Here is a 23,102-nt window from a genome sequence, read left to right on the forward strand (position 1 = left end):
GTGATGCGGACATAGATGTGGTCTTCGAGCAGTACATGCTGTACGAAAAGGATGTCCCAGTATGTGGGGAAATGATGGACAGTGAAATAATCAAAATGCCATCGGGCTGTGCTTCGTGTGGGACAGATGACAAAAGAGGGAGAAGCACATGAAGAGCCTTGGGATGTCCCAACCTTCACTGAAACAAGGGAACTCCTTCGTTTGTTACTGAACCAGGTTGAGTGCAGCGGGGGTGAAGAACATTTGATGCTTTGTGTAAAGCATCTTGAGGACTCTTTCCTCGTGCCAACGGCACGAAAGCAGTCGCTGATAACGTCGTTATTTGGAAGCAATATGTAAATAAAGTCCCACCTTTGACTGTGCAAACTGGGATTGTGTTTCTGGCCGTAAGTACTGCACCCACTGGGAAAGTTTCACTAGTTCTGCAACAACTAAGCTTGTAAAAGCAAGAAAAGCTTGCAATCCCTCATCACTGCATGGAAAATCGCGATGTATCACTGATATCGAAACTCCGCTTGTCTAGAATTTTTTGGCAGTTTTTGTGACTTCGAGTTAACGGGAGTTTACTGCATAGTATGACCACAATTGATTAGTACTTGTGGACTCGTGTTTGAAATACATTCTACAGTTTCTTGCCAATGCCAATGGATGACGTTGTTGCCAGGAACATGGCCTAAAAGATATAAGAACAATGCGTCATTGTGGGGGGGGACTTCCTCCAGCATTGTAGAGGAACGAGCCAAGGAGACTCGTGCAGTGTTTCAGTAAGTAAGAGCCATTAAACAATTTGTCGTCATTGGTTGAGCCTGCCTTCCCGTGCCTTCCCTGCTTGCACGGTGGATGAATGGGCTTCGCAACGAGAGTGGGAAAGATTCGCACATACTCAATCGAACTATCAAGTTTGTCTATAATATGTAGAAGAGTACTAAGGCACAATGTGCGTTACTGCATTTTTGATACAATCTAGTAGAAGAAGCTGATGTAATGACCATTTTTGTACCTTTAGACACACTATCTGCTCCCTCTTAAGGGACTCAAAGTCGGCTACTACTTGCCTTCACTCTCTTGCAGTAACCATCAGATGAGCTATAAGCTCCAGAGAGAAATAAGAAGAAATTTGTGTACCATTTTTTCTGCAGGTATGTAGAAGTCAGACACAGCTGCTGCCAAGTACAGGAGTGCCCTCTGCTTGAAGGGGGCCAGTGCAGCAGCGGCTGCTTTCAGTAGGAACAGGTAGTCCACGAGAGTGGTGAAAGGCACCAGGAGAAGCCTACCTTCCCTCATGGTGGTTTGGTATGCACGAACCACAGGGAGTACAGCTGGCAGATCCTTCTGTTGCACTGAAATATACAAAAAGCACATAACAATCTGCACCAAATAAATATTAAAAAAACAGCTATCACGCTATTTTGACCGGAGGGATTTACCAATAATTAACTCGTGCAATGCTGTCTCAAATCTACAATCATCACACAAATACGATAAAAGACACCATGTACTACATAGAATTTTAACCACGCTGATCTTAAGAATCGTCAAGTGAATCAAAATTTTCCATGCCAAACTCATTGAAGTACAGTTTTCTGACACAATTGGGTTTTTTGTTTCTCTATAATATTATAATGACGAGCCTACGAGTGGTAGCTCTCAAAATGGTACAACTCCTAAGGAACTGACAACATCTTTACATCATATCTTATCCCTCTATCTTGACAGTTTTAGTGTACTGCAGTCACAGTCATGTCCCATGTGGGAATTGAGTTGCTGTGCAAATGCCAGCATTATCTGCGGGACAATGGCTCGAAATTGTTGCACGATGAGTAGTGTGCACTATGGACTATATCTCGTGCTTTGATGATGATGATTAGGATTTTACTGGTGCGAAGGCAACTTAGGCCATTCTCATGCCTTGAGAATCTTACCAAAAGTAATGTTTCTCAACGTGACACGAAACTTTACATAAAATTATTCTGTAGTTTCAGAAAGTATGATGTCTCGTCACCAGTCTGGGAATATTACTCTTACTATGTGATACTTTCCTTCTCCTCACTACAGCAATTCGCGTCATTCCAACTTGAGGACAGAGACTGGCCGTGCTGTTGCAAAGGGGCAGACGAGAACACACAATGACATCATTTAAGCTATAAAGTCCTGCATGTTATTTCAAAAGTTTGTGGAAGTGCATAATGTTCACTGAGAGCATTTATCTTCCATCGAGGTTCACTTATGGTAAATATGAAAATAAACTTTGTTCTTTTTGCACAGAGCGCCACATTAACCCGCATCCAGTCCACTGCTTGTAACAGACCAATTTATGTCAATGCTGAATTCTTTTGCATGTGCAGATAACCAAGAAATGAATGTGTTCCTTCGCATATATAGAAAAGATTTTGTGGAAGGTGAACACCCTGCTGTAATATTTGTTTCTATGCTCATTGAAATAACTACCTGTGCATCACACCTATGCTGATCACTATCTTGTCTTGTTGTGAGAAAAGTTGGGAAGTCATTAAGAACACACATATTTGTGCACTGTAACATCCCCAAGAAAAACAACGTAGTTCCAGGGCCATGCAAAGGAAGACGAAGAGTGGTGGATCATACCAGATTCAATTAAAACTGCATTTGTATGCACAATTTGCAACCTGCAGCAGCATATCCAAAACCTGCAGGAAAAATGCCAGATGTGGCACAAACACCAGGTGTGAAAGACTTTACTGATGCAAGCACAGTACCGGGGTTTCAGTAACAACTTCAATCTTTATACCTATTGTATTCAGGGAGTGCATACGACACTTGAGTTGAGTTGCAATTTTCCGGGGCAAAGATATCATGATTATGCTGCGCCGCACTAATTATGTTGGTTTGTTGACGGCTAGCTGGTTTGATTCATTGCCCATAACGTTGTATCACTGGGTGTGTGCCCACCTCAGGTAATGTTATGTAGTGAGCAACGTCAATTTTCAAGCCATTGTCGGTGGTTATTTTGCCATAGGTAATAACGTCACTTTTACTGAGGTGCGGAACTTTGGGTACCACCAGGCGACGGAGTCAACAAATATTGCTCGGTTTCACATTGTGAAACTTGGGAAGTACATCTGGCGAGGGGATCACCGGGTCCTCTACCCAGAGGGGGATTCCAGGCGCCCCCCACCGGCGAGGGAGTCACCAACCCCCATACGACACTGAGTAACCCATGCTATGACTGCCTGAAGTGCTTAGCTTACGTTGTGACATTACAAATAGTTTGCGAATGTCCTTCTTTGCGAATCAACAGAATGCGCACCTATGGCAATTAATTCGCCTAACTGACGGGGTGTTTGTTGCTCAACTGAACATATGGCGATCCTGAGACAATTTATGCAAATTCTATTTAACATAAATACCATGGACAGTCACCTATGTGGCCCCTTTCTTGCAGTAAAAGCTGACGGGTTCCCAATCAACACTATTTGCGATTCGTTCTATTCTACTGATGCTGTAGATGAGGAAATTGTCTACACTTACCTTTGATTTGCGGAACATCTCCTTCTGTTATTTCAAGGTACTCAAGAAGCCCGTCCTTGAAATGCCTCAGGAAAGGCTTTAAACTGCTCGAACGATGAAGAAATATCACGGCATAGCCTTGTTTGAGGAAATATCTGAGAACAAGTATAAGGAAGGAAGGTGGGTTTCCGTGTATTGCAGTCAAACACTACTGCGCTGACATTTAAAGCATTTGGTGTTTGATCAAGGATACTCCGTTGATGCTGAACCTCGTGTGCCCGCACTGAAGTTATCAACAAACCGCACTGTATTGTGCTCCAACGGTACTGAGGTTCCGCCTGACTGTGAAATGAAATACAAAATGGACGAACGTCACGGACGAGGCAGGTATGTGACTATCCGAACTGCACAATAAATCGCATGCAAATGAACGCTCAAGCACAGGCGCGGAAACCACATGCGAAGCGAGGAAACAATACCGCAACCCTGTCAGCAAAAAGAGGTCGGGAAAAAAGCTGGCAACTGATACACAACATGTGGTGACTGCATTCTCACTTCAGACAAAAACCGTCGAGCAAAAAAGTGCAACTGACCGCCAAGAAACAAACAAACGTGCTGCCACCTCTCGTCGACCCCCTCCCCCCGCCCCCAAGAAAAAAAAAGAAAAAGATACAAGGAGCTAGTATGCTGAAAGTAGACAAGATATGACCAGCAGGTGGAAATGATGTTTCAATAACTTACAGTAACCAGAGCTACTCGCGTTAGAGTAGGTAAACGCGCTGCACAGAACTGCTCAATGTCACGTTTCTTTAGCTTATAGTCATCCGGTGGCGGGTGAGACTTGAAAAACTCTTCCCACTCTTCTTGGCCCTGTGTAGCGTTCTCGTCTTCCATGTTTCACAGTTGTGACGGGAAAACAGCGCTCGTAGCAGCACCTGTTTCTGCAACAACCTTATCCACGAGCCGGTCCTCCGTGTTACGAAACGAGGACAATCTCTTTCCTGCTTCTTGGATATAGCTCGCGCGGAGGGGAAAGCCCGCTCACTTCAAAATCAAGTTTACTTTAGACGAACTGTCATCCTATTGATTTTGCGTGTCGCTGCCCCATAGGGCGCTTAAAATAGATCGTCCCGGTTGTTGGGGATTCATACGGTGTCAAGCACCACACTCTTCAGCATGCTCAGCACACAGAGCGTCCAGGTGTGAAAAAATAAATGGAGTTTGCCCTGTTCCATTTCTGCCAATTATTTCCAAGTCACTGAATCACAGAATAAAAGAAAAGAAAGAGAGAACAAACCATTGCTCTAGCCGAGAGAACCGTCGACGCGAATTTTGAAGGATATATGTCTGTTTACTCTTATTTTTGAGCCAGAAAAATATGTTTGATTTATGGAGGCGTTGGGAATTATTTACATGGGGGGGGTGGGGGTGGATTCAGTGGTTTACCCAGAATTTCATCCTGGGGGGTTGGGCTCCGCAAGGGGGTGCATTTACATGCTTTTGACGAAATAATGCGCAATGTCACAAAATTTTAGGGGTCTCCTCCAGATTTTGGGAGGGGGGTGTAGGGGCGGTCTGGATAAATCACTGGGTGGACTTCACCACCGTTTCGTCTTTCTCAAATACACTACCAAAGAGAGGATCGAGTTGGTATAGCCTCGCCTAATACCTTTTGAATCAAGGCAGGTGATGAAACACCACAGGCGAAGTCTTAGAAAATGTCTATATCAAAGGAAAGGTATAAAGGATACAGAGAGAAAACGAACACATACACAACAGCACAGAACTTATTAGTCACGAGATATCGCAGGAGCTTCCCTAGGTCATCATGTCACCATAGCTTCCCCAGTATGGTCGGCTTGACTTGGCTCGGTGGCTTGGTTTACTGTTGGCTTGGCCACTATCCTAGTCACTATTATCGCCGGGGAGCGTATTTCCGAACCCTGACCGATACGGGACGGCGGCGGAGCTGGTGGTGCCTTGTATTCGTTGTATAGCATGGAGGAAGGAAACACAGGAGCGGCCCTTCCAGCTTTTTCCCATTGGGACGGGCGTGTCGGCCCTCGCATTGCATTCTGGGATGCTCCTGTCTACCATGTGACAGCTCACGTGACCCCAAGAGCATGCGCAGGCAAGCTGCCAAGGCAGATACCTGCATTGTGAGTTCGAGGTAACTCATTACTGTAACTAAGTCCCTTTTTTGATAACTTGTAACTTAACTCGGTACTTTTGCGACGTGGTAACTTTCAGAGGAACTCGTTGCTTTTTCAGGTAACTTTGCCAAAGTGACCTAAGTTAAGTTCCAAGTTACTTTAACTCGCTTTCCACTCATGTCCACATATTTTCTTGCTTTCTCTCCGGTTCCTTCATGGCATTTTTTGCCATAAAATCAATCAATGACAGTACTTTATTCAGGAAGTAAGAACCGCTGCCATTGAAATGAAGCTGAACCATTGTGCGCCCACAGGGATCGAGTAAGATGCAAAGGGTTCGAATAGACCTCTACCAGAGAAACGTCATCATGACATTGGTAAACAGACTGAAACGGAAACAAATCGGAGGTAGAGGGCTGGGTTCCACGAACGGGCACTTGTTCGCTGCCTCCCATTGAAAGAAAAGCAGGACCGAGGGTCGCGTCTTAAGGGACCATATCGTCATCCCCTCAAGATCGTGGCTTTCGGGCGCGACCTTGTTCACCTCTAGCTTCGAGCGTAGTTCAGTCCTATCAAATTTGTGGTACTGTCGAACACTATGACGTCATTTGTTTACAAACGGAGAGGTGTATTGTTGGACATAAACGAAAATGATCTAAGCGTGTTGCACACCTCCGCTGCACCTGCGTAATGCTATTTTGTGTCCGAAGTAACTTGGAAGTAACTCGTTCTTTTTTAAGTAACTCAGCAACTGCGAGTTACATTTCAGGCTGAAGAACTTCGTTATTAACTTAGTTACATTTTTCACACGGTAACTTAACTTGTAACGAGTTCTTTTTGACGGGTAACTTCTCAATCTATGTGATGAACGCCGCGCGTTCAGTTTTATTTGTATGTGTTCGGCGGTTTACTCTTGGTTTACCCTGCTACTACAAGACCGGTCACAGTCTGCAAAACAAGCACGGAAGACTAGAAACATCATTCGTGGCAGCGACGTTTGTGTGACGACGTGGGCAACTTTTGTGTTTGTTGCTGAAGTGGTAAAGCATGCCAGTAATCAAACTTGTACAACAATGAAGGAAATCAGATGAATCTGCAGCTGTAGCACAGCGCCAGCTTGCAAACGAACGATTCAAGATGACTCTCTCACAGACAGAGGTACAAAACAACCGATCATGCAAGTACGCACTTACGAATGAACGTTATTCTTGTGACAGAGCTGCTTTCTGTTGAACGACAGCTCCAGCCATGGTAAGAACACGTTAACATAACGTTGTTTCCACAATGGTGCTCACATTTTAAGAATAAATGACGTTGGAAATGCATAAAAGCACGGTAAGCAGTGCGAGCAACAAAGCGTTGCCAAATCGAAACTTTAGAAAGGATCACGAGGTGGACAGAAAGTAATGGCGGATTTGACAGGAGTGACCGCCAGAGGGGTCCCACGGAAACCTGTTCGAAACTGCCGCTCCTGTGTTTCCTTCCTCCATGTTGTATAGGGACTGTGCGACAAACTGGTGGCGCCGCGATGCGGCCTCCGGAGAAAGTACCTTGCGTGATAGCCACCGGGTAGCTTTGTTTACATGTGAAGTGCGGGCGTCTTCTTTTTTTTTTTTTTTTTGCCACACTGGAACTGTTGCATCGCTAACTGTGTCAGCACCTAAAAGAACTCTTCATTAGGGACCAGATGTTTCATTTCTCGTGATTTCTATGCTTCCAATACCACCGAGGGCACTAGACTGGCAGCGAATAGCGTTTGTGACGCGCGTTCGTCCATTGCATGAGGTGTGCACAACATGAGCGAATATATTCTATTTCTTTTGTTCTAGTTTCAATGAAACTGAAACTGAATGAGGACCAGCAAAATGATCAATGATTTACAGTTGCCACTTTCGTGACGGTGAAACGCCGCTGGATACTGTATCACCGTCAAATGTACCGACTAGAGTCACTAAATAAGCTACGCTTCAGCTGAAGCGTAGCTTATTTAGTGACTCTAGCACCGACCAAACGGCAACCTATTTCGAGATAATGATTGAGGTGTTTCATCGCCAGTGCCCAGAGCTGATATTACACCCGGTAATCTGGTTGACGAGTCTCACAGTGAGAACGGGAGTTATACGTTGTCCAAAAGGGTTACTATTTACGCACCGACCATTTCACAGCTGTCGTGCCGTAAGCCTACGGAGATACTCAAAGAAGAAATTCTATGCTCGGCTACCGCCAGCCGAGCATAGAATTTCTTCCTTGAGGATCTCTTTAGCGTTATCTGAAGATACTGGAAAAACTGCACTACAGTTCAGTGCAGTATAGTTCTGCAGTATAGTTCAGACAATAAGTTGTGACCTTACGTGTTTATTTGTATGGATAAAACGGACGCACGATGTAGATTTCAGTGACGTAGGTATGTGTGTGCAAAGAGGACGAAAGGAATACAATACTCTGTCAACAACATGATATTACAAATGGCTGGAGTCAGAGAAATACACGTATATAGTCTTCGCTAGCAAGCCAGGATTTTGGGAGGCGTCAATAACCATTCTCTCGACGTATCACTTACAGGTGTTTTGACCAGACAGACGCCAGTGGCTGTTCTCCTTCCGCACTGTTAGATACATTATAAATACGGTGGTTGCTTCTGTGCAGTTTGTCTCCATTCTCTTCGTTCGCGCCCCAGAAAGGTTCCCCCTTACTTGCACTTCGAAAATTAGCCCTTCTAATTACGGCGGTCGCCACGCAAGCTACGCTTCCACTTGAGAATGCATAGAACGAGCGGCGTGGTATCACGTCGGATACTTCCAAGACCGCCACTGGCGGCGCTGTCGCGACGGAGCAGCGCGCCCCCTTTAGGTGTCGCACGGTCCCTATAATTTCATACTCTTGTTCTTTGTTGCGGCAGAGTGCCAGATTTCTTCTTCGGTAGCGTATGGGGGCCTTCGTCAGGTGGCGCCCCCACATGATATGCACGCAGCAGTTGTGGCTGCAGTCGCTGCAGTAGCCGTCCGCAAGCAGAATTTAGCCTCGCGTTGCGGTAAGAAACACTTCAATTCGAAACAATTCGAAAAACGGCGGAGTGATAGTAGGCGGCAGTTCTTGTGACCCTCGGGAACTAGGGCCACCGCTGCTAAAAAAGGGCCGCGGGAGATAAGGAGCAGGTATGGGACACTGGAATACGAAGCGGCATTAGAGAAATATAGGAGGCATTGCGGAAACACTACCAGAAAAAAAAATATTCCAGGAAGGGTCGTTTACCTTTCAACACATGCGCTACAAACGGTACCATTTCGTGAGAGGGGGATGGACACCCGAACATCCCTTCCAGCTACGCCATTGCTACGCATTTGGTTTGTGTTCGGTGTCCGCATGAGAGCGCTAGACTTACGCTACATCAATCAAATATGAGCACAAAATGCGCAATTGTTCTCAGCGCAGCTTCAGCTTTGGAACTTCCAGTGCTGTACGTCGATAGCTGGATTTTTTTGCGAACGTACTAGGTCCATGTACCCCTATTAGCCCGTTAGGATTGTTAGCGACGCTACAGTGGTCACAAAATCGTTTGGCACCGTGGAATCGACGATTCGGAAGCGTCCTCTGGCATAGTTTGAGTTGACTGAGTTTCATTTAATTCATCCGCGCGCAAACTTATTGAATATGCATGTTTGCAATCAGATACTGTGCCTGCCACGTTCAAATAATAGCTCATAGATTTTTTTTTTTCAAAAAAATGTGGGCAAAAGTGGAGCCAATACATCTTCAGACAAGGCTAGTGAACCACTATATGGAATATGCAGGCCAACAAGACGACAGAACCAGATCTTCGAGGGACCAGCTGCACAGTGTGCAGCTCATATTTGATGACGGGAAATGTGAACGCAAACGAACGAAAGGTGCCGACTGTAAATTAAATTACTACGTTTCCCGGTGATGCTTTTTCCTATACCCCCTACTTCGCGAAAGCAAGACGTTGCTTCTGAGGCAGCGAAGTCGAACAAAACATACCAGCCTCCAGAGTCTTATACGACTTTCTGCGGGAACGAGTGAAGTGCAAAAACCGCACGTATCCCCGCACTTGACTGAATCTACTAACTCGCTATCCGGATGATAGAGGGTGGGCATACTGATGCCTACACTCTGAGGGGAAAAACGGTGTAACTTTTGTCCATGCTGGTAGAACGGCAGTCTTTCGATCTACTGCATTTTCTAGGAGAGACTGGCTGTAGCACGAGCCACACGGCCTGCGCATCATGGGAAACGTCATATGTCACGTGTGTGAGAAAGGGAGGACGAGAAGTTTGAAGGAGGCGGGACGCCGTCACGTCAGCTACTTTGTTTAGTAGGTATGAGCTCGGAAGTGGACTTCGTTGTGAATGCGGACAATGCGTAGCGCCGCGTGCTCATACGTCATGCGAAAAAGCAGGTAGCCCTTTTTAAATTGATGCGATGCTTCATATCGTTTGAAAAGTCATATAAGCATGTATCGGGTGGATTCGTGCCAAGGACGATTCCCCTGGATGGGTTCGTGTATAGCGTAAGCGTCACAGCTCACGTCACCAAAATGTGTGTTCTCATCGGTCCGCGGTCGGTGGGGGGTTTCAATATTTAAAAAAAAGAAAAAAGAAAACGGTCTGCAATTATTCTATAATACTCAATGACAAGCTACAGTAACAATGCAACAACAATAACAATGTAATAGGACAAACATTTTGCAAAACATTAGATCGATCTGGAAAAAAAATTATTGCACACAATGCTGGCAATATTGGAACGCAGATTGTTCCAATCGGCAATCATTTTTGAAAAAAAAAAACGCAAAAGAGAGATGTTTTAAGACCGTTATCCTGGCATGACATCTATCCATCATGTTATCCTGGTACTTTATTCATGTTGAGGTTGACAAAAAAAGAAAAAAATGATAGGGAGACCGCGCACTTTGACTTCATGATCCACACGCTTCGATGTATAATAGTGGCAATAGATAGTTGTCCCTTTCGATCCCAGTCAGTGAAAAATATTGTGAAAAAAAATTGAAGCTCAGATTCCTCGGCTGGTTTTCTAAAAGATCCCACTGGAGCTCTTTCTTCTTCTTCTTCTTTTTTTTTTTTTTTTTTGTGCACGTTGTGCTGAGTCCCCTCCCTTCTACCCCTACGACAAAGCGAGCGGCTAAATTGTATTTTCTCAATTTTTTTTCTGGTCGCGCTCAGTCGGAGGGCCCCAACCGTGCATGCGTACTCGAGAGCTGAGTTTTATATAATCATTCTTTAATAGCTAACGGAAATTGTTCAGTATTGCGGCGCAGAAAACCCTAGTGCTTTGGATGCTTCGCAACCGGCCATTGTCACGCCTTCTGATTGTGTGACCGTGTGTGTGATTTTTCAGTTTTAGTTTTGTGTTTTTCTTTCCTTTCCTTTTCTTCTTTTTCTCTTCATATTCTTATTTCCCTTTCCTTCGTTTTTTTTTCTTTTCCTTTTCTTTTTGGAATAGCAAGCCGACCTCCGTCTTGCTGACCTTTCCATTCTTTTTTTTTCTTAATAAACATATCCCCCGCCCCTGCAATTGCCAGTTGTTGTCCTGCGTGAAAAAGTGATTGTACTGGAACACCTTTGATAGTGTGTCATTCGTAACCAACTTTGTATTAATTCTTCTTCTGTGTAAATGTTCTCACTCGCCCCAGTCCCAGGATCCCAGTCCCAGGGCACGGCGGTATCAGTGGAAACCAGGCTACTCAATTGCTCACCATAACATAACTACTTATAAAATCTACTTGACGCAATGTTACGCAAAGTACTTGTTCGCCTCCCTACGTAGGCGACAGGCAACGTCATGAATCACTAGTTCCTCGCGCGAATCGACCTCACTTGCTTCCCATGGAAGATACAAAGGCCGTTTGAGTCGGTTATCCATCGCCTGCGACTCAACCAGGGAAAGGTAACAGAAACGGAAACGGTATCATACCGGAAATATAGCTGGTAACGGTAACAGAAACGGAAACGGATATCGCACAGTTAGAATACCTGAAACAGAAACGGAAACGACACTAATTTACGGTAATAATTCGGGTACCACAGGACCCGAATTATTGCAATTCTTCACCATATCATGTAGATAAATTTATGAAATAAACCTCAATGAAGCAAACTAAAATTAACTGAAGAACTAAAACTAAAATGAACTATCAAACTGGAGCATATAAGTAAGTAGTATAGAGTAAATAGAAGAAGCATAGTTCTTATACGCTTATGGTGACCTGGAAGTTGCAAGCGTGAGTAACATTCCTGAAATTAAACCATGTTCATATTAGCTGTTCAGAGAAATCACGTACCTACACTCTAGAAACAGAACTTCACAGCATAGCACGTTGTGCGCCAACCACTGTCAAGAATGATAGAATTATCGCTTCTGATTGGAAGAGAGAGGTGAGCGTACGCCTTTTTGTAGCAATTTGGATATATGCAAATTGCCACAAAAAAGGCGTACGCCCCCCTGTCTCTTCGAATCAGAAGCGATAATCCTATCATTCTTGACAGTGGTTGACGCACAGCGTGCTATGCGGTGAAGTTCTGCTTTAGAGTGTATATGTGTATTTTGAATAAACGTTGTCTCTTGTGTGCATGTATCCCTGGAGTCCTCAAAATATACTTCAGAACGTAGAGGGATTAAGTTTTGTCACGGTCTCAGTGGTCCTTTTTAAAAAAAAAGGAAAGAAAAGAAAGAAGGAAAACAAAATGCTGGAGGTGAGGCGGTACCGAAAACCGAAACGGAAACGTAACGGAAACGAAAGCAACAATGGTGGTAACCGAAACTGAAACAGAAACAAATAAGGGCCAGTAACGGAGGTGGTAACGGAAACGAAAAATATTCCGCTACCTTTTCCTGGACTCAACATCCTTTACGGAGCAGTATTCCTTCGTAAGATAGGTGTCGTTGGATCGCCGAACTGTTCAACTTGCGGAGAAGACGGAGCTCGTGCTGGCCACCTAACGACGCTTCGACTCCGGTCGGCGAACACTGAAGACCGCCCTTGCTAAACTTGACAACCGACCTTTTAGTGCTGAGAACGTATGGAGAGCTGACCAATGCAGCACCGACAACCTGCGCTATGACACAACAACATGGGACACAACAAAAAAGAAGCAAATTCGCTAATCCTCGTGCTGTATTATTTGAGTGACCTCGACTCCTGCTATTTCCCTGTATACGCGATTGTCTGCAAATAATCGCATTTGAGATAAAACACCATCAGTGATATCTTTAATATAGATCATAAGTAAGAGCTGTCCCAAGACCAACCCCTGTGACATTAACTGGATGTGACATTAACCGAGCAACATCCTATAGCTAGCGTCCTATAGTAGCAACAACTGACGTCTTAAAGTAGGATAAGTACGGTTCCAAAGAAACAAACATTTAATTGATCATGGTACAGAACGCGACAGGAAACACATAAACAGACATGACCAACATGCCCTACATCCCCTTGCGTTTAGTTGATGTTATAAGCATACAACTTTTCAATTAGTAAACAGGAGGGCACGGTGGTCAAGTGTCCTTCGAAAGTCTAAAAATACATGATCTAGAGAAAATCGTAGTATGTCAATCAGCTCCGTGACACAAGAAATCATTTACGTCAACCGTGTTGTGCTCGATTACATAACGAATGCTTGTTCATATGATCTATACAATTCTTGTTTACAAGTGTTAGTTTACAAGGCTTAGGATGGGGCTGTGATCAGCGCTCCCTTCTAGCCCTTCACGCGGCTTTGGTGAGGGCGACTGTGCTTTACAGCCTTCCAATCTTGCACAGGATTTCCACAACATCATTAAATACCCTTCGGACACTGTTTGCCAGAAGCCTTCGTCGCTGCCTTGGCGCTCCAAGAATAGTTGAAACACGGTAAGTAATGGCTGAAGCTGGTGAACTCCCGGTGGAGGTTCTCCGTGAGCGTAAAACGACTCGACACTTTCTACATTTGCGTGCGCACATTCCCCGTCACTCACTCCTCAGGAAAATTCGATACCGTCCTGAAAGCGATTTCCATCGCGTAGCACAGAGGACACGCCAGGCTCTCACTGGATTCATAGCTAAGGAAGTCACACAGCCAGTAGTCCCCTGGTCTCTGTCTCTGCCACCCACCTTCGTACGTCTTCCGGACCTCCAGGAACGAAGAGATCAGGTTCCCCCTCAAGTTCTTTGAGCCCGTTTTTATGCTCTGGCAGACGCGAAGCTTTCTACCTCTGCCACGCAGCATACACCGATGGCGTATTTTGAAATGGCAAGTCCGCCTCGGCATTCGTCGTCTCGTCTGAAGGCGTAGTGCGAGGACGTCGCCTTTCGCATCAAACCTCATCCACAGCTGCGTAACTCTATGCCATACTTTTCTTTCTGCAGCACATAGTTGATTTCAGCCTGCGGGAATGGGTCGTGTTCACTGACTCTACATCTGCGCTGCAAGCAATTGAAAATTCTGGCATCCGAGGCTCATCCGCACCGCTGGTAATGGATGTGTTAATGGCTTACAACCTTGTCAACGAAGCAGGACACAGGCTTGTTCTCCAATGGGTTCCAGCCCATTGAGGTGTCGAAGGGAACGAACAGGCCGACAGCGCCGCGGAAGCAGCTCTCTTGTCTCGGAGACGGACGCGTATAGCGCTGCTGAGAGGAGATCGTCGTTCCGTACTTCGACGCCTTGTGACTCATGTGCATGGCTCCCCGCCAATGGACCGCTGACATTCTCCCCCCCGCCATGCTGAGCAGAGTTCATCCAGCGCTCGCTTTCCGCACGCCTCGACATACCTCTCGCCAAGATGGCGCATTAGTTCATCGAATGCGCCTCGATGTGGCTTTTACAGCGCGGTGGCGTTACCGTTCGAGGCAAGTTGACTCCCCCCAATGCAGTCACTGCGGTGCTGTAGAAGATCTAGAGCATATTCTTCTCCATTGCCCACACTATACCAACCTTCCCGAAACGTACCCTTCGGGTCCCTTAACGAGCTGTACTCTCGCCCCCTCTCTGCTTGGTCCCTGGCCACATCCAGCCCACCAACGCTGTGCCCTCAAAGCTCTCTTCACCTTTATGGGTACCATAGGACTTCGATCTTTATTGTGAAGAGGCTCATTATTTCATTCCCTGCATCACCACCAGCAATGGGGTAGAGTATGCCCCTGGCGATGAAACTCCGCATTCATCATCTCCAAATAAAGTTGTTTGTTTGGTTTACAAGTTATGTTCCAAAACATGCATGAGAGAGACTGTTTATCGGGCGAGGCCCTGATTTATGGATAGAAATTACACTGCATGTGTTGATTTTATTCTCGGAGGGGTCATGGAAGGCAGTGCGGAGAGACATTCATCGGCCCCTTGGTAAGTTTACGACATACAACTATTTCTCTGTTCTGAAGGGGATCATGCTAACGAACAGAACGGCACCAGTACATCTTTGTAGGCACTCATCCTTTTAATGCCACAGAATACGTAATTGAAAACTCAAAACGTGCAAAACGACCGCAGAACGTCTGGCTGTGCGCTTCTTGTTTGATATGGTGTTCCAAGTTGCTATCCTGAGTTCTTGGCATATTTTGCCACTGCATTCACTGGACGTTAGTGATTACTTATTTGTGGAGCGTGCTGCTGGATGTTGAATCATGGCTGGAGTCAATAATTATTTTGCTATATATCCTTGCAGTTATCATCTCATCGACACAGTTTCGTTTTGGGCATGATACAGTGACACTAAGCATTTAATTGATCTTTGCAGGTGGCTTTCTCGCAGCGCAGCTGCCATTGGCTTCCCTCAAGAACGCTAACTATATTATGATTGACAGAGGCTTACCGGGGATCCGTTGTCCTTATTAATGCCTCGAATGAAGCAGCTCTAACAAGTTCATTTTTGTTGATTTAATGCATTTCGAGCTTTTGAAGCTCATGTGCTTGCTTCAACGCAGAACGCAAAGCGTTAAAGGTACCTATCTTCTCCCATACCGGGAGAGCATTTTTGACACTGCCAGATTTACTGCATACGCTTGGAAGATATAAGCGTGGAAGTGCCCTGGCTGCTGGAGGTCCTGGCAACAACCTCCGCAACCCTGGCAGCGTTCTGCACAATGAATATATGGTGTATTCCACCGAAGGCCACTGTCACTTTTCGGCTGCTAGATTATCTAATTTTGTTAATGTTTGTTCATAGAAAACCCACGTAAAAGTAGTCATATTCAGCTTAAACATGATAATGAGAGCGTTAAATAAACTGTCAATGCGTTTGTTATAGACTCGCAATTTTCTTCAGTTTGTGGGCCTAAAATGGAATGCACAGATGTGTTACAAAACAGTTAAAAAAAGAAAAAAAAAAAAAGAAACACAACGTATCCCACCTCAGAGTGCGCGGTACATGTTTCTTTTCTATTTTGTGGAGTACAGCAGGTAGAGATTCACAATGGAACCGAGAGAATAAATGAATATAGATTATCCGGACACCTCGGGAGTCTTCGTCTGGATCACGAATTTTCAGATAACTCAACCACTCGGGGGTGAAACCAGAAAAAATTGGGAGAGCTCTTTATAGCCCCAGAAAAGGAAACAAGGAGAAAATTCACGCCAAGTGAGCTGCACTCGTGTGACAGAATTTTTGTCACAGCTACGGCACCCGCTACCTCACCCTGCTGTTCAAAAAAGGGTGATGTCTTAGAAAAGTGGTCCAGCGCACATGTTTTTATCTTTTCGCAAATGCATTTGGCATAGGCCAAAATACAGGCGATGCTTTCGGACGGCCTGGACACTGACGTTCACATGTGGATTTCTTGCACCAGGCATGATCTCATGGCATCATCACTTTATTGATGTCGTTGCGCCCAGTGGATACAGGGCACCTCTTCCGCTTATCGTCTACCAACTCTACCGTGTGCCTGCACACACCAAAAGGGGAGTCAAACAGTACAGAATGCCCCGGTGAGATGCCACCCTTTTTCGGAACAATGCGAACACAGCAGCCTGGAACAGAGGACGTCGACACTTTTCCGAGAAAGCGAATCAGAATAAGATATAGGGCTTGGAAGATTGGTCCCCGTACTTGCTGTCCGGATACGGATAACGAATTACGGATAACCGAGACAAAATCCAATGGTAGCAGGTTTGTTCCCGGTAATGTTGTCCGGATAACGAGTTTTCCGAATGTCTCAACTCCGGATAACGGTTGTACTTATATACTGTGTGCCCAGGCAGCATAAATGTTCAACTCTTATTGTTGTGTTTTACCTGCGCATATCTACCCCTAGAGTTCTATACACGAAAAGGCATAGTCGTGTTTCTACTTCTACCCCCAAGAGCACGAAATTGTACTTTTATTTCTTGGACTACAGGATGAGCGAGAAGTTGTCGCTGCGCAATCAAATTTACAAAAATGGCCAGACCACTGACATGGCCTGATCCCCTCGTGTGATGTCATTAGGCACGCTTGGGGAGCAGCCGTAAGCTCCCATTGGTCACTGAAGCAAATCACCTGCTACTGCGGCAGTGATGGGCAAAAGTATACTTAATGTAAAGTGACAAGTATACCTGGCCACATTAGCTACACTGCATATGCGCTTCATGTAAAGTACGCATCAAGTATCGGCCTCATGTCGGCATCGGCATCATGCGTCGGCCTAAAGGTACAGTCTAGAGGCACACAACTTTGTTTCTGTTTTTGGTTGGCATGGAATGTTAGGCGCCCGAAAACAGTTTTTCCATTTTAGTGCAACCGTAGCGAAATTGAGCCTCCTGCAATAGCCCCCTGAATCGTGTGCGAAACACCCTCCTTCGCCTTCACGATAGACACGTGATGAGCGCCGCCACGCGCGTCACTATGTGACGTGAGTGGTAGGGACGCTCCTCATTGGACCTGGGATCACATGATCGAGGTAAGCAACACCGCGCAGGCCGGAGCGGCTGCTACCGCTTCGAAGACGCCAGGCGTTCTGCGGCTGCGTGATGTCCGAAACGGAGGATTTGAAAGCTGTCGACGACACGACCTCGATTTTTTGGGACCGCTGACACCACGGGAAGAATGAGTGGTGCAGCACGAATCTAATTGTGTGTTGTACAGCGATACTCCAGTGCTTCCCGACAGTGTGCAGGCTGTCTGACAGTTTTCACCGCACAGTTGGTTCAGTGGCTAACAGGTGGCGCCACAATAGCGCACGGTCATTGCTTGCATTCTGCTACTGTGAGTTTTGTCATTGCACAGAAGCCACGGATATTAGTCTTGTGATCGCAATCTTATTTTGTCAGTCTGCATATATGCTTTGATTTTCAGAAAACGTGATATAAATCATATCACGAATAGAAGTCAACAAGAAACAGCTCGCAATGTTCGCAGCAAACGGTGTTTCCTACCAACGAATGAGGGGGCTCTCTACCACACACACGTCACACTAGAGTAGATATTTTCTGCAGTTGGTGCGCTCCGACCTGTTACCGCGGCAGCGATTTTGCAAATGAATTGCGTCGCGGTGAAACAACTTTGAACAGAAATATTTTGTGGGAATGCTTTTCACATACTGCCTTACAAGATGACATCAGTTTTTGGCCATGTTAGGTACCACTTTAATGCTCCTTTAAGGGGAACAGGAGCTGACAGTCGTCTGGAAGGTCTGCCGCAAAAACCTCAGACAGCACAGCCGGTGGTAGGATTCGAACCCACCACCTCCCAGTCTTGAGCACAACCTTGGCTACCATGCACCAACTATCGGTACCCGCTCAGCCATGCCGTTGGTTGATGGCAGATAAAACGGACACAGGAGAGACAACACATTTATGATCACTACTTCTTGTTTTCTCAGATATCACATTTAAAAAGAATATAAGGAGATAATGAAAATAAAGCACAATGCAAACCTTCATTTTTTTATGTGGCTTTGCTATACTCGAAAAAGGGTAAAATGTAAAAAACAAGAAGAAACAACCTAAGCATGTGTGCCTTTCATTCTCTTACTTAACTTCATCGTGTAATACTTAGAGGAGCATCACACATTGTGAAACAGAATGGTTATTAAGAGAATTGAAAGGATGCAGCGGCTATGGCTGGTGAACGTATAGGAATATACTGCAAAATAAACCTTGAGCCTCAGGGACACCGGGGAGTTACGAGACGACACGAGGGGCCCTTCGTATCGTCTCGTCATTTACCGGTGTTCCTTAAGCTCAAAGTTCATTCTGTTCTGCCAATATAGGAAACAATGTGAAAACAAACACGAATTATGTATTGGGTGAACCGAACAGATCAACCCTAAGTCATCAATGGTGTCTATCGCCGTGTCATTACTGGATGTATCTTCGCGTTCCCAACGTTACCTGTAGAACAAGAGCAAAGTACTCGGTCTTAATTGTCTGTGAACAACGAATTTTCTGTTTCCAAGGTGCCCATTAAAAAATAAATATTTTTGGTATTTTCTGATTTTTGTCTCGAGTCCCAGCTAAGTACTTGATGGATAAGTACCGAAACACATTTTTTCTTCTATATGTATCTATCTTTCCATTTTTATCTCTTCGTTTTTCTTTTTCCTTTCATTGAGGGGATCTTTGTGGGAGTAGCAGAATCCGTCAGGTGACGAATTCAATATCTTCCCGTTTTTTATATACGGTACTCTATAATCAAACTCAAACTCTCTTCTATCCATCGCAATCGAAACAAAAGTAGTCGAGCATACGGTACAAAGTGCACAATTTGAAACGTACTTAAAGTTAGTACAAACACTCAGAAATGTACCTAAGTACTTAGTGCGTCGTATTTCCCCATCATTGCGCTTCTGCGCTTCGGTCGTGTCGCGCTATACGTCACGAGTAGTGTGATGGGCCCTTTCATTGGGGCTGCAAACACCACTAAGTGACATCTTCTGTGAAGGAGTGGAAGGTACTTAGAGAAGACATGCACATCAGGAACCTCAAGCGAACTGCTGTCACAACACGCAGCAATCAGTATATGTTATTGGGCTAGTTGGTGCATTGCAGCTAGGGTTGCCACCTTTCGTAGTGAAAAATACCGGCCGAGGGAGAGGAGGTGGAATAGAGGGAAAGAAGGAAAGACTCGCAGGAGAGTGGGTGAGGGGTGGACGAGCACAGGGAGAGAGAGAAAGAACGCGCGTGCTCGCTCAAGATAATACGAGGAAACATGTTCCTGTGTGTGGCTGGACCATTGATGTTAGAAATTGCTATAAACAGGCATGAACGCTTATAATAATAATAATGAATAACTAAGAAAACGAATGGTGGCTGCGGAGTTGAGTCTGCGCTCCAGGTTTCTTGAAGTTGTAGTGGAATGTTGAAGGGAAAACCCTGCCAAAGCCCCCATGAAAGATATTGAGCCACAAATACCGGCAAAAGGCTGCCGGTATCACCTTCCTACCGGCAACCGGCAGAGCGAGCAAATAACCGGCCGTGCCGGTACAAAGAAGATGTAGACAGGACGAGCGCTTACTTACAACTAACTTTAATTGGCCTCAGCCGAAGATATAGAGGTTCAAAGGAGCAAAAGAGTATAACCGGTTTCGTCCGGTGACTACAATCAAATTAAAGTTAGTTGTTACAAATCAAAATTAAAGTTAGTTGTAAGGAGGGAAGGATAACGGACGTATTTTGGTTACCGTTTCCATTTTCGTTACTGCTATATTTTTGTTTCCGTTATCCGTTTCTCATACCAGCCTTTCAATTTCGGTTCCGTTACGTTTCCGTTACTGTTTCCGGTAATGGAACGGTTGTTACACAGCTGCGGGAGGACGGCCCGTCCGGCTCTATCAGCATCCTCTTTTGTGTAAGTGCTGCTTCAGTGTCACGCGTACACAGTACACAAGTAATTTTACGTTATTGGGATGCAAACATCGTGCAAGATAAAAAAAAAATATAATAAATAATAATTAGAAATGTATGAACGTGTCTTCAGTCACTCGGAGTCCAGCAACTCAAGATGTGCGTAACCTTCATCCAATGTCGCATTTATAAGCGGACCCTCTCAGTAGTAAATAATACTGCCACGGCCACGGTGAAATGAAACAAAAAGTACAAAATAAGTGCCTAAAAATCGTAGGCTGTCACCCTCGTGCTATGGTGGAGTATAGTCATGTGTTGATGTCATGGAGTTATGAGGACTGGGACGAGGTAAGCGACGGATGCACCCTCGAGATCCAAAATTGCGCTTTGTTTGTAGTATTTAGAGAATTGCAGGGAATGGAGTAATCAAAATACAAAAACGAAATATGAAAAGTCACTCAAATGTCATCGCACAACGGGAATAGCCATTACCCGAATTCAATACCGGACGATAAATCCGTTTCCGTTTCTGTTTCCGGTAATGGAGGACCGCGAAATCTCCAATTTCGGTAATACACCGTTTCTGTTTCCGTTACCATTACCGTTACCCTTCCCTGGCTTGTAAGTAAGCGCTCGTCCTGTCTCCATCTTCTTTGTGGTCGTCTATTCTAGCGCTATCTTCGGTACGCAGCAATCAGAAGCCAAAAATGCATGGCGGGGAATTGCACTGCTCCTCTAAAACGTAAGCGATAAATTGGCACTATTCAAAATAAATAAGAGTTAGTAAAGTACTTTACGCTGATGGACGTATCCTGCTTGCAATTCAGCAATTCGCAGGTAAGAACGTATTACTGTCGTTACCACCGAGCTATCTGCCTACCAATGCGACATGAGTCCTTGACTTCACGGAAACCTTAGAGCGTCTGAGGAAAAACCCCCAGAGATGAGATAACACCACAACCTCCATATGTGGATCAATTTCACAAATTTTATGGTTCTCTAACTTTGAAAGAAATGTCTCAGTATCTGTTGGCTGGAGAAAAATCATCATAGCACAAATTACTGGCGGCTCAACGCGCAACTCAGGCGCTTCTCACCTTAGATTGGGGCAATAACATATAAGACCATGTCATAGCTGTCTGTGTAAAACACCCAACAAATTCTCCAGTGTACGTCTGTCAGTGCCTTGGGATCCTGTAGAGTCCTGTATACGTGTTCCAACTCGAGTCTACATACGGGAGAACTGCTATACCTTACGCATGAAGTTATAGCAGATGCATTTCACGGAAAGTATGACACGGTCGCACGAAACGCACACATCACACTGTAGCATTGTAGCTCCCGTCAACCTTAATAATAACACTGGAAAAAATTCTGTCTCATTTCCGAACGCGAAAACAATCACCCTGGGGGAATGTTAAGTGAACAAGATCCTTGCATTAAACTAACAAAATAATTTTGTTCAATTAAAACTTCCTCAAGTGTTGCTGTAAACGCGCTGGGACACACGACGACCATATTTGTTTCAGTGACGGGAGCTTCCTTCCGCATTCCACGCGCACGGTTTGAATGCCTCTACGCTGCCCTGCAGATCGACTTTTTGCCGATTCGGCAAGTAACTACCGCTGTCACAGTATACACATCGACGGACCACGTGCCCCACAATCACATTGGAAATATCTCACCGTAACCAATGCGATGCGTAGACCGGTAGGCAAATATTCGCGGCAGAAATCGTCGATTCGTCGCTTGTTCTTCTCGTACTCCAAGGAAGGCTTGTTCTCGATGAAGAACTGTTTCTCGTTTTCCAGCATAGCGACGCCACTTCCCAGTGAGGAGCTTCGTTTGCGAGTCTTCTATCGGTATGTCCACAGAGAGCAGCCGTCGATTATCGTCCTCACCCTTTGTGTGTCTTCTTATCTTCGGAGGTTCATATTCCATGCGACGTCATGATGATGACTCAGTCATCGAACTTTATCTGGCAGAAGTTGTAGGAGATATCTGTCACCAACAGTGAATTATCAGGGTAGCGACCTATAAAGTGCACAAATGCCGTGCTCAGCAATTACTCGAGGCAGGGTCGCATTCTAAAGTTGTCAAGACGATTCGATTCTTGTAAACTTGAAATGATTGAGCATCGTAGCGCAGCGTTTCAATGTGAAGCGTACGAATCATGAAGTAAAAACAATCAAAATGGCGGAGTTGAGACTTTGCTCCCGAGACGGCACAACGCGGAAGCGGTTGTTCTTGCAGAACGTTCCTCTGTTATACCACCCACTTCAGTGTTGCGCGTCACGTCAACGTCTCTTGAGAAGCGTCTCAACTACTCTTCGCAATACCGTCATCTGCATTGTTTTCACTACCGGTTTCGTAGATTTCGCATTAAAAGTACAGCACGGCGGATCTCAGTCACTGCAAAATTTATGGATCGCCTTCAGAGCTTTATATGAGTGCAACACAGTGCTTCACCTGCATTCAGTAATTGCTGAGCATGACATGCCGGCACGGATCAACTCATATAGGTGGTGCCCTGCATAATGTTAACTACCCAATTACCTATAACTTTGACCTACTAATAATGTATTCATGTGCGGCTGCGAGCGATAAAGGCGGATCAAGGTCAACTAAAACAAGTGAGATATGGTTGATGTGTTGCTGATGTGTGATATCCCACTGAACGATCAATGTG

General features: G+C 45.2%; 1 protein-coding gene across 4 annotated transcripts in view; it reads right to left on the bottom strand.

Annotated features, from left to right (window-relative positions):
• The window catches only part of LOC135373269 (phosphopantothenate--cysteine ligase-like), a 56,302-nt gene extending 33,732 nt beyond the window's left edge, over positions 1–22,570 (bottom strand). Inside the window, exons 1-4 of one of the 4 annotated variants that reach the window (XM_064606498.1) lie at positions 22,099–22,570; positions 3,740–3,828; positions 3,508–3,641; positions 1,126–1,340 (exon numbers count right to left, since the gene is read on the bottom strand). In XM_064606498.1, coding sequence (XP_064462568.1) covers positions 1,126–1,340; positions 3,508–3,641; positions 3,740–3,828; positions 22,099–22,227 — 567 coding nt within the window. In that variant the 5' untranslated portion in view covers positions 22,228–22,570. Of the gene's footprint in view, positions 1–1,125; positions 1,341–3,507; positions 3,642–3,739; positions 3,829–3,965; positions 4,072–4,227; positions 4,458–22,098 lie in introns of those variants that run through there. The other 3 variants (XM_064606496.1, XM_064606499.1, XM_064606500.1) reach the window with 3 other exon arrangements.
• Between the last annotated feature and the right edge of the window lie 532 nt (positions 22,571–23,102).

The sequence above is a fragment of the Ornithodoros turicata genome, unplaced genomic scaffold, assembly GCF_037126465.1.
Source record: "Ornithodoros turicata isolate Travis unplaced genomic scaffold, ASM3712646v1 Chromosome23, whole genome shotgun sequence".
In the NCBI taxonomy this organism is placed as follows: domain Eukaryota; kingdom Metazoa; phylum Arthropoda; class Arachnida; order Ixodida; family Argasidae; genus Ornithodoros; species Ornithodoros turicata.